Here is an 18,415-nt window from a genome sequence, read left to right on the forward strand (position 1 = left end):
CAGATCAATTGATACAAAAAAATTCCCCTCTTTGTTGTCACAGAGTATCCAAGACACAAATCCCTTTCATCTGTGTGTTTTTGATGAAGAAAACGTACATAACTAATACTTTGAAATGCAGTTAGCTGTATTGAATCATAGCTTTTTTGCTTTTTCAGTGTTCTTTCTCTTTTAGCCACAATAATTGACTTGCCCAGGGTAACTCTAAATATTAAATAAACGTTACAATTACGCATGTTGCTTGATAGAAATGAGAGCTGACAGTCAGATTCTGATGGAAGTTAAATGTGCGGAAATCCAGACTAACAGAAATCAACAGTTACTCTGCCATTGTTACTGGTTAACAAATGACTGGTGCCTGGTTCAAGAGCCTTTTCACATGCACTGAAGTCTGAGTCCAGCTTTCTAGAATTGATTGCAAGGCTGGTGCCTAAACTGAACAAGCATAGAGATTAAAGAGAGCAGACAGAGCCATCAGGAAGGGGGAGACCAAGATCAAATAGAGATTCCTCCCTTGCTCTCACACATATTCTTAAAAAGCATGAGATCACACAGTTTCTCATATGCGGTTTCTGTTAACAACTTCACAGATTCATACAGAAGAAAATGTTGCTTTTCTTCTTCTGGAATGTCTTCCTTTTGAACCTTCCTTCAATTTGTCCCACAGGGAAGTGCAAGTGAGGCCACCCTGATTTCACTGCTTGCTGCAAGAACAAAAACTATCAGACGGGTGCAGTCAGAAAAGCCTGAGCTAACGGAAGCAGACATCATGGGCAGGCTGGTGGCCTATGCTTCTGATCAGGTGAGTACCTCTCAAAAACATGGAAACATGGTGTCTCTACTTAACAATTTCAGCCATCTCAATAGGCAGGTGAATTAAGTATAAACTCTTTGGATTGGTGACTATTTGGTTTTGCTGGTTTAAATCTTACTGTACATCATAAGTGGGCTGGAATCTCATGTGTGCTACCATAATACGAAGAATAAATATCTGGAGGTCAGTGTTACGTAAGTATTGCTGCTTATTATTCGTAAGTATCTGCAAAAAGAGCTCATTTGGAGTAAATAAGGATACTTGAGTGAGGTGTTAATTTCAGTGGTGTTGAGTAAGTCTAGACCATCTTTTGTTACATCTAGGCTTGTGTGTCCATGTGTGCACGTTATTTTCCTCCTACATGCACATGTGCAAACAAACACACATACATCCTCTCCCTGTATGCATGCATGGGTGCAGGTGCATGCACACAGACAAACCTAGTGCGTAAATATAAAGCAAATTTGAAGAAGCCCAAAACACTCTTTTTTTTTTTAAAGAAAAAACCCTCCTAAAATCTCCACGTATCAATATAGCTCAGAAATCTTCTAAGAAAACAGAAAATATAATCCTTCATTTCCAACCGTGAGTGGCATTTAGCAGACTGAGTTAGGCTAAATTCTCAGCAGGCTAGGACCATGAGAGGCTTTTACTGTTAATGAAAGCAAATTTCAGTCTTGTGAGTTCTGCTGCTCTTACCTTTCTGACACACTAATCCTACTGAAGGGCCAGACAATGTTGTTTCTCTCAATAGCTGTGACATTTTCTTATCTAAATGTCAATGAGGTAGAAGAAACTTCCTTAGTACGTGATGTTTAGTTTAAAGTAATATCTGATTTTGCAGAATAAAATGGCCAGGTTTCAGGCTTACCTTGATTTACTACTAAGTGCATGTTAAAAAGCACTGGAGAACAAGTTAAAAGTACATTTGCTCTTTGCTGGTGGGAAGAGGGACTACACTTGTAGGGTGAGAAGAGTCAGGACAAGAAAATATGAGGAAAGATCACTGTTTTCAAAAGGCACAAAGGATATTTGTCCTTTTTTTGTCTGGGACCCTAAGGTCTGTGTTGTGCAGACCGCCAGTCCCAGAGCTCAAACTCTGACCCAGTGATGCACAAAGCCTTTTACTTTTTTTCATTTTTTGTCCCATGTAAGTGGCTGACCTGAAATGAGGACTGACAGGCCTTCCTGCCTACTGAAGGTCAGAGGATCTTATGTTTACAGAAGGATTTGCCTTAAGATACTGATGACCTTTCAAAGCAGATTGTTGCAGAGCTCACCGGTCCTTCTGCATTAAGAACAGACCTGTGTGACTCATAGGCAATAATCCACAAAAGAAAGTAAGCCTAAGCCGTTCTGTGGGAGAGAAAACCACACACTGATAGAGTATATCACTGCAAGAATGCATTAGGAGGGAGGTAAAAAGTTGGCCGATAAGGAGACCCAGAGCAGAAAGCTGAACTCAGATCTCTCATATCTTGGGAGATGATTTTAGCTTCTCGGCATTTTGGGAAAATCCTTATCCCGTTGAAATAATTTTGCTTTGTGTTAATGAGTACAGAGCAGGACTGGCAACAAAGCTTTCTCCAATAACTACTTGGGGGTTTGGAGACAACAGAAGAGGATCCCTGTCTTTTTTAGTGCCTGGGCTATCCTGGCTGAAGCTCCTCTTGCAAGGGACACTGAATGTGAGACATCGGAGCTGAGAGGAGCATTCAGCTGCCCCTGATAGTAGACACCTGACTGTTTGGGACCAGCACAGAAGCCAGGGTAGTTTTTTGATATTCTCAAATTTTCTCAGGCCGTTTTCTTCATCAACCTTTTTTTACCATGTTTATTTGGCTACCTTAAGAAGCTGCCCACTCATTTAACTGATTTCTGTTTGGTTCCTTGCTCTCCTCAAGGATGGTAGGAGATTCCCGAGTACTTTGCTGAGGACTAGGAATTCCATGGAGCAGCAGGTCACTAAAGATTTGTTATAATGCAAAAGCATCTTGGCAGTTTTAACCTTAAGATTGTGAATGGCTGCAGTTATCAGAGCACCTTACTACAATTTTGGAGACTTGAGGGAGGAATTCTGAGGTTCTGACTGGCTAACAACCTCCGGGTGTTATTATAGTTTGCTTATTTACAATGCTTGTATAAATCAGTTATAAAATACCTCTTTCCATTGTACACTTGAATGAAGTATGGTATTGCTATGGTACACACATTGTTTCTCACTTCAAAAGCAGTTGGTTATATTTCAAGTCTAGACTTCTATATTTTCTCAAGCTGGTGCCTAATTAATTTGCCAAAGTACTTTAACAAGAGGCACTGCTGAGACACAAGTTAATAGTCAATCTGCCTTTAAAATGCATCATTCCAGGGGTATGTGAAGTTGAAAGGCAGAAACTTTATCTTCATCTGGTCTTGTTCAACCTATGTTTTGGCTTAATCTTTTCCGTGATTACATGTTAAATTAGAATAGAATTAGTAAGTGCTCTTGTAGGCACTAGTAAGAACCAACGAGGGTAGGATGGAGATTATGAATGAGAATAGTCACAATATGAAAAGGTGAGGAATTTTTTTCTTTCAAATTAATGGCAATTAATGAAATTGGAGAAGGTAGAAGCTAAAATAGCTTTCTTTGCTTTTGGTCATGTTCTAAAGGAGAGTATTTTGTGGCTAAACATACCTTTTACTGTTAATAGAGTTATTATAGTATTGTACTTCACAATTTTATAAGAATTTTTTAGTAATATCTTTGTTTTTATTTACTGAGATGTACTTTATGTTCTAAAAAATATTGTTTAAGGGGAATTCAGATAAAATGGGTTATAAATAAAATAATGTATTGGGAATGATCCTTAATTGCCTACCAAAATGAATGAATGATTGAACCACAATTTATTCAGTAGGTAATCTAAAAAAAAATGGTAATGTAAGAAAATATCTCAGTCTATACCATACCATGATGTATATTTTTTTAGGCTTCAGCAAAACTGTACACCATAAAAATATGCTAGTGAGCAACTGAATCGTTATCAGGCAAGCTGATTATCTGCATGTCTTTTGGTTGATTTGGAGCCAAATCCTGAAGCTCTTAATCAATCCTGCCTAATTGTGAACATGTTAATTAAAGCTCTCACTAAGGTTAATTGAACTCCTGTCTGAATGACACCATGGCGATGGTTTCAAGAATACTTCAGGGTTTCTATTAGTGTATTTGTGTGTGTGTGTGTGTATGTATGTGTATATATGTATGTATGTGTCTGTCTGTCTGTATGAAAGAGGGAGAGGTACGTATCTGTTATGTACCAGCAACAGTCCCAGGATCTCAAATATTGCTTTACTTGAAAGAAATGATTTTTTGTTTTCAAATTCAGATGAACTTCTTACATTCCAATAAAAGGTATCTGTCTTAAAACCTGCCCATTTCCTTGTAGGCTCATTCATCAGTGGAAAGGGCTGCATTAATTGGTGGTGTGAAGATTAAAAATGTTTGTTCAGATGATACATTTAGTGTTTGTGGTTCAGCCCTACAGAAAGTTTTGGATGAAGACAAAGCTTCTGGTCTTATCCCATTCTTTGTGAGTACTGGATTTTAATTAATCAGTAGATTTATTGCTTCTGATAAGCTATTTCTGACATGAGTAGATGATCTCATCCCTAACAGAGGGATCGACAGGCAGCCTAGCTAGAATACTAGGACAGGTTCCATGAGTGTTCTTCACACACCTTTCTGTGCATATAAGCAACTCATTTGAGCAGCTGGTTGCACTTCTCCGCAAAAATGATGTTTTAAAAGGATTTAATGCAGGTGAATTTTGTAGTTGCATGTAATCCTGCAATGTTATAATCTCCTCACATTTGAATTCTGAACTGCCTCTTTTGCAAAGGTATACTTCTATTTTTCAGGTTCTAACTTACTTACACATAAAACAAGTTTAAAGGCAATAAATTAAATGATGGTATCTCTACCTTAAATATTTTCAAGAAAAAATAATTTGCCCTCCTCACTACTTTAGCAAAGAAATCAACCTCCATAACATACCCCAAATATCAGCAAGATCAGACATTGTCAGACAGGTATTTGTGAGTATGTGACTTCTCTCTAACAGGTGAGCTGTAGGGAATCCAGCTGTGAAAGTTTTAAGGTGTCATTATTTCTTGTTATCTGTCCATTTTCCTTTCCAGAGATTCCTGCGTCCACAGCAGTCCAGCAAAAGCAAATGCTTGTATCTCATTAGCTAAAGCTCATAATCCCCAAATTTTTGACACAGAACAGTGTTAGATTGGATACAATTCTAAAGTTTGGTTCTACTATGATAAGTACCTGATCGAAAAGAATATTTGCTTATTCATCAAATCTACTCCTCCTGTCAGTTCAGAACACCATCTTATTATTTCAAGTTAAAGCAAGATTTTATCATTTGTTTTTTGATGGAGTAAGTAACCTCTGTTGTTTTTGTACTTCATCAACAAAATTTTTTTCTCATTTCCAAGCATTATGCCTCTACAAAACTTGATATAACCGTCATCTGTACAGATCTGTAAAGAGTTATAATATGCTACCAATAATATGTTTTTACTGGCCTCCACTGAAGAAAAATTGGAGGAAAAAACCCCCTATTTTAGAAACTGAGAACTTTAGAAGTGGGATTTTTAAGAGAGTCAAAAATACGTCACGAATTTTTCAGAAAAGTCATGTCTGACAACGATTTTTTCTTTTCTTTCATGTGGTAACAAAAAGACTAATGTGACTTAAATTTCTATTAACTATTTTCAGAAGAATTAGCAGATTAAGCTTGCTTATAGTCATGGATAAGTGCCAAAGAGGACAAAGAAGCTTAAATTTCACCAAACTCTTTTGAAAATGTAATCTTTTTACTCATCTTGTGTGTGTCAACCTTTAGTGTCTGTTTTTATGTAGTATGAGGATGACTAGGGTGAAAAGTGTTTTTCATATGTGCAGAATGCTGCTAATTTCTAGCCTGCCTAGAACTAGCGAGTCCTTGGGATGACCAAGCACATCCCATCAATTGCTTTCCAATGTAATGAGACTATGACTGAGAAACAAAGCATCTATAAGGCTGCCTAAATGAACTTTCTTCTGTGGGCTGCACCTATTGAAGTGGAGATGTGCCATAAGGCATGTTTTATTTCTCTGTTTTATGGTACCAGCTCATAATATCTTATATAAGATTCTATTTGTTTATCTTACTGTTAATTTTAAACAATTACAAGTACAGCACTATATCACATCTCCATGCACTAATTACAAATTTAAATGGTTTTTCCTCATCTTTTGTCCATTAACAAAAAAAAATGCAACTTTCCCCTCATAAAAATTCATTCCTTATTAATTTTTCTACGTGTAGCAAGAAGAAATAAAAGATTCTGGTTTATGCACTCAGTGACACCTTTACAAAGGGTGATTTAACTATTGTTTTACCTCCTCTGTTTGCTTAGCTGTGCAAAACAGGCTTTCAAAGACAGTAGAGGCTCAGTCTGAGTTAATATGGCCTGTGCCAGGTCTTCCATTTATTTGTATACATAAAAACCGTCAGCTTAGATTAAACTAGATCTCATTATCCTTATGGTTGGCCTCTTAACTCAAAAGGTGTGTTAATTCTCTGTCATGCGGAGCAGCAGTCCATGCACTGTATTAGTGCTCCCTTTTCTGGCTTGCAGATTTCAAAAGCCTTTCCATTTCTTTTGTTCTTGAGTAATTTGGTGCGATTTTATTTTGTTCTGGTGACAAAGATATGCACATTGCCAAGGAAACACCTTACGCCACTTTATTCCTTGTCTCCCTGTATTCGCTGATCCTTCACTAAGGGGGGTGATTCAACATCAAAGCAAAAAGTTTAACAGAAGAAATTCTGCCTGAAGAGACTTGCAACAGCAGAGAGATCATTCCTAATGAAGAGATCTGGGTTGCATCTAAGCTGATGCAGTCTCCCTTATCAGCAAAAAAAAGTTTTGTAGGGGATTAAAAGGAAAATACAAGCAAATTACAATGCCTTATAGGCATGATTCTCCTCTTTTATTTAATGAATAAATGAGGAATCATTATACTGAACTTGATAGAAGTGCTTTGCTTCTAGAGGTGAGTGGAGAACCAGGGGCGCGTTTGCTTGATGTGAAACAGGCTCTCTCATTACAGCAATCTGGTAATTATAGGTTTGCTTTTCACATACATAGGATTTGGCAGTCAGTCTTTTTTTGGGAGGGGCATTGTCTTTAAAACGAGTCTTTGAATTCCTAGCCACCATCAATATCTTCTAGCACTAGTAACGTGTATATCATTTTGTTCAGTGAAGGCTATTGCCAGTTAGCGTACCCAGACCTCTACTTTTGTTTCCTGTTTTTATTTCTAAGTTCAGACTTGTGTTAATTTGTCTCTTTCAAAACACTTTTGCAGAAATTGAAACAGAGATATTTTCATATAGTAAAGCAAGCAGACTGTGCAAACAAAGCACTTAACCGTGTCAGGTGTTGAGGCACTAAAGTTGCCACGATTTACTGAGGAACAATTTCCAAGTGTGGCTGATATGCAGCCCTTCATCTGGCCACCAGTTAAAGGGGAGCTTTAAAGCATGTGCTGAAGTCACGTCCGTTTCATTAATTACAAACACTAACCGGTGGTTAAGCATGTGCATAAATGCCTTTCTCAGTTGGGCCCTGTGCTCCCAGCCTGAGACAGGCCTCTACGTTGGATGAATGTTGACCGGGATGCTCAAATGTGGAGACCACTAAGTTAAGCACTGCTAAATTCAGACATAGGGTCCACTGCATTCAAGCCTAGTTCACTTGAATGTGTGTAAGTGGCCTGTGAGCTTTATGCTGTCTTTCATAAATCACTGATACATTGCAGCTGGCATATATATAGTACAATATACTTCAACAACCTCATCCAGTATAAAGCTGCTATAACATGATCGCCTTGCTGCTGAACAAAGGCCCAGCATGAAATCTCTCTGATTCTAGCTGAAATGACTTTTCTGAATGATGATCTGCAGGATATTAAGAAGCAGGCTGTTTGTATCTGGACTCGCTCGGGAGACAATAAATCAGAATTAGTCTGACAGAGGAGCCATCTTTTCAGGAGAAGTTAACACTTAGATCCTGACCATAGATTCCCATTTGGAAGAAGCGTTCTTGAGACATGTACAGATGTCTAGGGCGATGTTTCTTAACCCACAGTTTGTGAATGATTGCTGTTTCGTAAAATACTGAATGGTGGTTTAGTAAACTGTTGCAGTTTTCTTCAAGCCACAGACATTCTCATGAGTGCAAGCTGGCAAACAACTGAGTAGGAGAAAATAAAAATAGTAAGAGAACATTGGAAGTTCTGCCTCGCTTTAGTTAATTGCAAATGAAAAGATTTGTGGTGAAACTGTGCAAAATGTGTCCACATCTCTTTCAAAAGCTGTAGGAGGTCCTCCAGTTGAAAAGATTGAGAGTCATTGCTCTCAGGCATCACAAAGATTCATGCATGTTCCCTGACATAGCTCTTAATTTCAGGAAAGTAATACATGAGATGACTGATGCAAGCGTTTTAGCTGCTTTGTATTTGCAACCAGGGCTGAGTCAAATTTGAAGGGCACAACCTGAAAACGGTAAGGCCTGCAGGCTATACTGAGCCATCAGTCCCATTTCTGTGATGCAGCCTGTCCCCTGCCCTTTGCACAAATGTGATTTTGCCGGTGTTATACAGGTTACAAATTGAGTTAGATTCATTGTGTAGTACAGAGGCGGGGTAATGAGAGTCCTGACAAGAGCAGATGCTGTCACTTTAAGTGGTTTCTGAGAATTAAAACAAGTAGCTTTGAGGCTTAGACACCTGCAGAGAGGACAACAAAATTATTTTAGAAACTGAGGTATACTTTACAGAATAAGCCATTACTTAAACAACTAAGCATATGTTTGAACTCATATAATCTCTCATTGAAGAAACATACTCCTTATCCTGATTAGAAGGAGAATACTTTAACTGCAGTACAACACTAATAACAATAATGTGTGACTTTCTGTTGTGAAATCTCCATCATTATTTTAATTGCTGGACAAGCCAAGATAATTTCACTCTAATCTTGTCAGAAAGTCCACATCATATTATCATAAAATATATGTATAAAAGCAGAGCTAAGTCTATAGTGCACTCTTTATTTGGGTATTTTCCAATCCAATGGGTTAATCCCTATTCTTTATGTATATAGAAAAATTAGAATTTTCATCATGGTGTCCTCCATTTCTTGTGACACAATTTGTAGATCTGTAGTTCAGCCAAAGATGAAATGCAGGTTTCTCCTGATTGTGGGAACATCTTGGGTAGACAATAATGCGATAAATATATTTTCACTCCATACATGCATGCCCTCTTAGTAAAAAAAGGGAGCAAACTTACTCCTTTTTAAAAATATATCCTGCAATCTTTTTAAAGCAACCTCTCTCAAAGGATGATTAAACTTCCAGAGAAGTCATAAATGTACCTCAAGGCACTGTAATTATTCTGTTCTTCTCCTGTGTCTCAGGAATATGGGAAGGCCCAGTATAGATAAAGATTAGATTATTTTGAGGAAAAAACATGTTAGCAGCAAAATTTGATTAACTATATAGTCAATGTGCTTCTCATTTTCAGAACTGTATTTGTTTCAAACTCAGGTTCTTAGTAGCTTGATATGGAAAAAATACTGAATTGTCCCTTTCTTATTTTAATAATAACTTTTCACATAGCCAATATTTTTTATTGGTGCAATGAAACATGATTGTAGTTATTAATATTGCTGTAACTGTGAAGTTGGGGGAACATGTGTGCTGTCAGGGATAAAATGTTTTCAGGGTTTTATATGACTACATTTAATCAGGTCTGCCCTATACAAAGGCAGGATATGACTTCCTTTAAGAGTGTACATAAATTTATATGAATTGAGTACTATATGAGTACTTTCCATTGAACAGAAAAATTCAGCTCCCTACAACAATTTAAAATATCTCTGAGGTATATGGTATAATATAGATGCAGAAATGTTCAAAAGTGTACTTAACAGAGAGGTTTTACCTCTCTAGCAACAGATTATTGAATTAGTTCACTATTCTTGGGATGTATAATTTTAAATTTCTGGCTTTTTGAATGCATATCTACCTGTCCTTTTTACTGGATGTTTATGTTAGTGTGGGATTTCCTAGAAATTCTGAAAAATCTAGTTTAATAAGTAGTAAAACAACCATCTCTCACTTTGCATGAATTCTCTAAAAACCTGGAACTTGCAAATGAAAATCCCATCATATTTATCCAACTCTTTGTCTCATAATCAGATTATTTTTTGCAAGATGTCAGGCCTTTCTAGTGTGCTGTTGCCGCTTTATTTCATAGAATGAAAAGAAGAAAAAAAAACTTGATGGGAAATGTGAAAAGCAAAAATAAACAAACGTTAAACTTCATGAGAATTTATTGGGAGGACTAGTAAGGGAACCTCCAGAGGGAAAACCAACTCTTAGTCCTGAGGTGTGTACAGGATCTGCTTCAAGATGTGACTGTAGATGATCTGTAACAGCCTCCAATATCCAATAGCTGGTAGAAGTGAAAAAGTCAAGGGAATCTCTAGCTTGAAAGTGAGTGACAATTCATGAATGAGGATGGGTGTTCAAGGGAACAAATAAAAGGGTAAAATATTGGTAGCTATCAAGCAGTCTGTTTAATCAGAGCAGAAATACTTAGTGCAAATGTGTATCACCTTTTAAAAAAGAAGGAAAAAAGACCCTCCTGAAAAAGCTGGCATCGTTTAACTTTTGAGTAACAGGAATTCCTAGAATTAATGAGATATCAGTGAAATGCAGGAGAGACAGCATGTGAATGTCCAAGCTAGAAGAATAGAAAAGAGCATACACTTGGCAAGTGAAATGTGATATTAGGCTAAAACAGCACAATAAGCTTTCCACTTCTGAGAAAAATAATTTCATGTTATTATGCCAGTAGCAAATTGTTTGCCAAAATCCTATAATCTGTATGGAGTTTTAATGTATAATTGTATCTATGTTTTGCTATGACAGTATGTTTGTTTCTTGAAAGGTCTAGTGGATGGACAAGTATCATCTAGGTGTTCCCTGTCTTCTTATAGGTCTTGTCATGAATTCGCTGAGGGATGTGCGCACACACACCCCAGAAAATGTGGCTAGTTGCAGATATATAGGGAAAAACAGTGAAAGCAAAAGATAGTGCATTGACAGTGTACTTGGCAGAAAAAGTAACCAGAAGTAGAAAAATAAAAAAAAAAAATCTGGATTTGACATATTTATAGTCATCTCCTGGCCGTACTGTAGTTTGTGTGTGACCTTGGATAAATGATCTAATTCCTTTGTACTTCAATACTCTAACTAAAAACCAGCATACTTTATTTGCCTATTTAAACTGTAAAGTGTCTTTTATTATATAAAAATCCAGTACAAGGCAAAACCTGGACCCAGCCTTTATTAGTGCTTACAAAAATGAAACGAGGTGTTTAAAACGTAAGTGTAGCAATGAAAAATAAAATAATGTCAGTTTATATGCACTTGGTAGTTGGTTTTTTGGGTTATAATTCTATCTGCATATTCCCAGTAAATTACCATAGCTCATTTTCACCTAGTTATGTTCTCTTTCTACTGTGAAACTGCAGCATTTATGTTGCTCTGCTTTTGGCCCACTGGTCATGTGGCAGGATACATTAAATGAGACATTAACAGAATGAAGGAAGAATGGTTCCAGTATTTTAGGATGAATTTGGGAGAAAAAGTGTCTCTGGGAAAAAATCTTGCAAACCTAATAGTGAATATATGCTACTAGTGAACAGGTCCCAGGCTGCAGATCCATCGAGCACAAATCAGTCACAAGTCTCTGTTACAGAGCTGTGGCTCTTTAATTCAGGCAGTAACATTTTATGATCCATTCTGTCAACAGGAATTCCAGCACCTTTAAGTTGCTTAAGTTCAGAGTTGGCTTACACACCATAAACTGCAAATCATTTTGATGATAATTGCGTATGTGAGATTAGTATTGGTTAGATGATAAGCATGTGGAACACAGAAAATATATAAAATGTAGCATTAATATAATACTGTGACTATATTACATTACTTCTCAGTCAATTTTATATTAACATTTGATTTTATGCATCTGTCTCAATGGACGCTTATGGGAGCTTTGAAAAAAAAAATTAGATTCTCAAAAATTCCACTGAAAGATAGGTATTGGCGAAAATCAATTTATTTTGCCCTATATCATCTATTCTCTCTGTTTATTGTTGCCTTTGCAGACAGTTTTTTTCATTTGATAATTTTGCTGTAACACTTAATTTTTTTTGCCTTTGTTTTTTGGCTCTGCAGTTCTGTGCGACGCTTGGAACCACACCTTGCTGCTCCTTTGACAAACTGTTAGAACTGGGTCCTATTTGTAAGTCTTTGCTGCTACTGTCCAAAATTGCAGATACCAGTTTAAGCCACGCTGAGTCATTTCCAGGGCATTGTGCAGCGTCAGTGTCCAAATTCAATAAGGCTACTTATAGATGAGACCTTCAGTTACAGTTTTCTTTCTAATATTAGGTCAAGCAGCAAGCTTGCGTTCTCAAACCGTTAAAGAGTACAGACGACGTTGCCTCAAGGGTATTTTTTGGGGGGGCGTATTTTAGAACACTGTCAGTTAAAAATTACTGTAAGTAAGTGCTTCAGTTTGTAACATTTTTCTTCAAGCCTTTCTACCTGCAAGCGCATCTAGAGCAATGGTGAAGATCAGGGAAAAGCTGAACTCCAATTCTCCTCTGCACCAAGTGTTTTGTTTCTGTCTGGTTCTAACGATTATAGAAAGCAGGGAAATATGCACCAAAAATCCACATGTACTCTCCTTAATCCTTCCTCTCCCTTCCCCAGTTTCCTTTCTCTTGCAAGAAAACAGGACAAGTGCCAGAGTGTTTAATACAGTGACCGAGTCATGGACTCTCCATAAGTATTTCTGTGTTATGGTCTGTTGTGTCAAGCTTTGATCTGCAGCAAGGCTTGGTCAAAAGCACACACTTGCTGGCTGATGAAAGCGCAGCAGAAGCGCACCGTATCTGCTCGAGTGTGCATTTAGAACAGGAAATTTATAGCTATAAGCAATTGGAAGCAGCCTCATAGAAACACAGCTAGATTTGATGTTCTGTTAATTTGCTCAGGTGGGGCCTAAAACATTCGGGGTTTGCGTGGTGGTGACTTGCTCTGTGAGGTTTCCTGCCCTTCAGCACAAGCCCTAGAGACTCAGTTTCTCCCAATCCTCCTTTCTAAAAAGGTTTCTAGTAGTCTGCTTAGCAGCTAGAGATTATTTTGCTGTTCAGGTTATTCCTATAGACCTGACCTGATAAAATAGTGACACCAATATTTTTAGGTTTCGCAACTAATCATGCATGTTTCACCAGTTGCTCTCAATGATTTCCTGCTTGTGCAGCAGAGACCAGCAGAACGATTGCGCACTCCTCAAATCATGTCTCCTGCTAGCTTTTCTGCGTGCAGGTGAATTTTCTTCTTAATATACATGAGCAGTAGTCCTATGAAATAAAGGCAGTGTCTCAAACCAAGTATATTTAAAAATAAATAATCAATCAGTTGAACTTTGAACATGTTTTCAAATAAACCTCAGTCGTGGATGTTATGAATAACATTTTATTAGCTTCTTCCAGACATTTATGCAAAAAGAAAATGTAGTTCACAAGAACGCAAATTCCAGCATGACCTTGGTGCCCGATTGCAGATCTGAATGGATATACCTCTGTATGTGGAAATACCCATCAGAATTATTTGGTGACCAGTGTAAAGATGTTATGTGGGCTTCAGTCATCAACTCATAGACCAGAATTGTTACCGTGTGCATTAATACAGGTGATCTATAGCAGAGTGTGAATACTAAATTACAGAGAATACGAGAGGCCTATATGCTAAAATATTTCTGCAGAAACCATTCAGTGACTAATCAAAACTAGCACTTTCTTAACCTTTCAATGCTTGCTCTTGCATAAGTGTCTCAGTCCTTGAATTAAATAGTTTGCTGCACATAGTTCAAAAGCATGCGCATGCACATATATCGATATGTAAAAAATATTGTTTAGAAAAGTGCTTGTGATTCATGAGTTAGAAGTGGGGAGCACAGCTAAAACTCTAGCTCCTCTTGCTAAAGTAGATATAGTTTTATTACCATACAGATGATAACTACATCTCTAGATACATCTTTTTAAACTGTATTTTATAATGGTTCTTAAATCAAAATCATTTAATGTTTTATGTTGCTTAATATTAATAAGATAAACCTAGACATGTAAGGACTCTGTTCCAGTAGAAATGGGGAGGAAGAAGAATATGTTATGTATACATCTTTATGTATTAACAGAAACCCAGATGGTAGAAACATTTAATCTCTTAATTTAATTTTAAATTGGGAAAATAATAACATCAAAGAACAATCTCTCCAGCACTTGGTTTCATGCAAATTAATAGGCTTTTTAATCTGCTGTTTAATTTATTTCCCCTTCAATTACTTTTTTTTTTTAGGTAATAAGGAAAACATCTGGATGCATATTGATGCAGCCTATGCTGGGAGTGCATTCATCTGCCCTGAATTCAGGCATCTTTTAAACGGAGTGGAGGTGAATGAAGTGTTTCTTCTCTAGCAGCCTGCTAAAACCTTGCTCTTCTGTAGAATTTCTGTTTCTTATGCAGCCAACATTAACGTCTCTTCTAGAATCTCTGAGTATGCTGTACTTCAGTTTGCACTACAAATCCCTGTATATTCTGTTACATTACTTATGTTTATATAATTTTTACTGGTTTATTCTGGGAGTATACAAGCTACCACAGTATGTAAAAGTTTGTTATTCAGAATAGCAAGTAGTAGTGAATCAACAAAGTGTCTTACAAAATAGGAAAGAGGAACTTTTTCCTGAATATCCAAAAAGGCACGTTTATAACACCCTCATTCTACATGACACAAAAAAGAAAAAAAAAAAAGAAAATACGATCAACAAATTAATGAGCTCATTATGTCTGATTTTTTGCTTACATCCTGAAAGTCATATAGATACAGCCAGTAGCTGTATCTCAAAAAGACAGGGTTTAATAACCAAGAGAGCTAAATGAAATATTCCTCCAACAGCACTCCTATTCCTCCCACCCTTCCCACCCCCCTCGCTCAGCTACTTGGCATTCAGTTGCTTAGATAAGAATACTTCAATTTCCTGCTGCTCCCCTCAGACAGTCAGATAAGTCCTTGTCTTCCACGTCAGTGGAGAAAATATTACTGTTTGGTAAAGCCAGAAGTTTAAACACAGCACTGATAGGTAGTGACTAATGAAGGAGAGGAGGGAAACCGCCCTGACAAATAAAGCGTTTCTTTCTGTCTCTTTTTTACCAGCAAATGAAGCTTGTTGTAATATCCTGTGGGGGGATATTTTTTAAATTATTGCTATTGGTTCCTGAAGGAAATGAAACAGCATACCTTGTCTGGGCCAGCATTTGTCATGAGTAAATATTTAACAACCATGAATAGGTTTCTTACCTTACATAGTACAGGGAGATAGCTAGCTAGATGGATAGATAGATAGACAGACAGACAGACAGATAATCTCCTTTTATGAGAACAATTGTTAATTGTTCACAAGTGACAGGGAAGGTTATGAGAAGCAAATGAGAACAGAAAAGTGCTATATGGAGTAGTCAGACCCTGGTGCTGCCAGGCCCCCATCTCTCTTTTTTAAGGCTGATGGCTTCTGCCTTTGTTAACACACAAAACACGGACAAAGCCTTTCCCACACAATACCCATCTTACCTACCTGGTTTTCCTGTGATGCCACGCCTGAACATATGTCAAATAAAACGGGCCTGTTACATGATTTATATAAACATGTATTGTGAATGCTTATTCTGTGTTGGTTTTTCTTTTGACTTAGATGAAAAAATGACTTCTACTAAAAGAAAATACCCTGGCAGTAAAAAAAAGTCATTTCCTGGTCAGTTGTAATTTTATGAATGAATGTGATATGCAGATTCTGAACTAAATATATCATTTGTATCTATGTATGAATTTTGTGTGTATATGTTTAATATTCTTAGAAATAGAAAGCTTAGTGAATTGTTTTTGGAAATTGGGATATGAACCACAGTGGATGTTCCTGAGTATGCAGATTTTTTTTTAGTTTACACTGAGATATATACTTTTCCATAACATATGTATCTAAAAAGTATAATTGTTAGAAAATGCTCAAAATGTTGATAATACCAATAGCATAGCTGCACACCTAACCTGAAATCCATCCCCAAAATAAATGAAGATTTAACTACAATAGTTATTAAGTAGGGTGACATCAGCATGAACATTAGCTATAAAGCCCCAATTCAGGAATTCATTCATAGTTAAGGTGTACCTCAGACAATTTGACAAAGTTGTATCATTAGCACATGGATCCTTTTCTCTTTCATAATTCTGTTTTTTATTTATCCATTCTCAGTTTGCAGATTCATTTAACTTTAATCCTCACAAATGGCTGCTAGTGAATTTTGACTGCTCTGCTATGTGGTAAGTATTACAGTAAAAGAAAACATTACAAGAGACAAAAATCACATGTGAAATTAGTCTGCCTTTCTAGCAGTAGACATTTATTTACATTTCTCTATTGAAATGAGGAGTTCTGGATAGCTTTAACTCTTGTAAATTATTTACAAAATTCACTCTTTCATTTAATCCAAGTTTCAAAAAAGTAAAATTTAGAAATAGGCCTGAGCTCTGCATTATGTTCCAGAGAGAGAGAAATCCTGAAAAGTCTGCAGACTCATACTTGCTCCATTTTGGAACTGTTTAAAACGTAAATGAAAAAACTTCATTTAAGGATGTTAATGCAATGAACAGCATGCTAAACAGAGCATTCTCTTCTTTTCCATAAAATTTCCTTTTGTTTGAGCCTTGATTCTTTCAAAAGACTTTCTAAAAATGCTTGGGATTTGGCTGATGAAAAGCAATTGTTTTCAAAAAGGACTATTTATGCAATTTTGTACTGAATTTCAATATCCCCAGATGACAGCAGAGATGACATTTTGATATAAAAAGATGCCAAAGTAGAAACCAGTAGACATACTTTGAAACAAAGCAAAGTATCACAGCAGTAATAATAATGTCCCATAATAGATGATCCTATTGTGTCCCAAACTGGAATCTCCAGAACCTGGTGTCTACCAGCGTCACGACTAATGATACTTATTAGCAAAACAGCTATTCAGTAAATGCAGACTATTTATCAAAATAAATGAAAACATTAATTTCAGTTATAATAGAACATAATTTGCAAAAATGAAAAAAGAAGGAAAAACTGAATGTTAAAAAGATGACTCCAAAACATCATCCAGAAAAAGGTCACCTTATTTAAAAGAAAAATAAATGTGAGACAGTTGCCTTTGGTTAACCTTCAGCTCTTTTAAAATCCTCAGCAAAGTTGACTTTTGCACAAATATGTATATTATTCAGATAATACATTACATTTTTGAATTTAAGAGTTTTCCCGATGTAGGCACTTCAGATATTCCAAGCCATAATGAAATTTTTCTTTTCCTTAGAGTAAGTGGCGTACATTTTGATCCTGATTCATCAGCAGTGGCAATGATTAACCCAAGACTCCAGTTTATAAGTACCTCATAACTAGCTGTCTCTCTCTGTATATGGAAATAGGGAGAAGATGAAACTCCTTTGCTAGTTTCTCCCTTCTTTTTCTCATCGCTCCAAGACTTTGTTAACAAAGTAGCCACTCAGAAATGAGAAAATACACCATCATTCTCTTTAGTGTTTTTAGGACAATTAGAGGCCAGTCTAGTACCTACCAGTTTAATTTCTCATTAATTCTGCTTTCCCCTATAACCCTGTGGAACTGTGTTAAAAGTATTTTACCTGGTTTTCCAGGAAAACAAGGTATATACAATCACACCGTCTGGAAAGACTTAGGAAAGTATTCTTCTCCATTTTGTTTCTTGCCTTTTTTAGATAAGCCATTGCACAAAATGCTTGTTTTCATAGGTAGGAAGATTCCATTACAAGGAATCTCATGAGACCTTGCAACATGTCTTCCTACTCAAAGCGAAAGCTTCACAACTATAGCCATTCAGGCTTCATTTCAGCAAGGCATCTATGTATAGGTGTTATTCACTTAATAAAGAATGAAGAATGCATTTAAAGTTAAACTTTTTGACTCGCAGCCAAATCCATTGTCCAGCTACTTCTAAGGCCCATGTCCAAAATTCACCTCTTTTATCAACTGTAACACTGCCTGAAAAGGTGAAATGTAATGATAAAGGGTGAAGGAACCTGGTGAGAAAAAGTAACTGTGAAGGATACATAGTCTTCTTAGGATCCATGGGAAGTATTAACCATGATATTGTAATAATACGGAAAGAGTTCAATAAACAGTGAACACCATTTCAGACTCAAATTAAGCTGAGACCCACTGATGGACAGGCTTCTAAATCACCCAGGCTCCTCAGCACTTTCTCCAGCAAACACTCCCATTTCTTTTCCCTGCAAGTTGATTAAAATAATCTAGCCATTAGATCTGTAATGTAATTATTTAGCTA

General features: G+C 36.7%; 1 protein-coding gene across 3 annotated transcripts in view; it reads left to right on the forward strand.

The window, feature by feature from the left end:
• Nucleotides 1-18,415, forward strand: part of DDC (dopa decarboxylase) — a 78,307-nt gene that overhangs the window by 36,311 nt on the left and 23,581 nt on the right. For 2 of the 3 annotated variants that reach the window (XM_076330282.1, XM_076330281.1), the window contains exons 5-9: nucleotides 668-802; nucleotides 4,243-4,386; nucleotides 12,167-12,233; nucleotides 14,357-14,451; nucleotides 16,309-16,376. In XM_076330282.1, coding sequence (XP_076186397.1) covers nucleotides 668-802; nucleotides 4,243-4,386; nucleotides 12,167-12,233; nucleotides 14,357-14,451; nucleotides 16,309-16,376 — 509 coding nt within the window. The remainder of the gene's footprint in view (nucleotides 1-667; nucleotides 803-4,242; nucleotides 4,387-12,166; nucleotides 12,234-14,356; nucleotides 14,452-16,308; nucleotides 16,377-18,415) is intronic. The other variant, XM_076330283.1, reaches the window with a different exon arrangement.

The sequence above is a fragment of the Aptenodytes patagonicus genome, chromosome 2 (genome assembly GCF_965638725.1).
Source record: "Aptenodytes patagonicus chromosome 2, bAptPat1.pri.cur, whole genome shotgun sequence".
NCBI classification, from domain to species: Eukaryota; Metazoa; Chordata; class Aves; order Sphenisciformes; family Spheniscidae; genus Aptenodytes; species Aptenodytes patagonicus.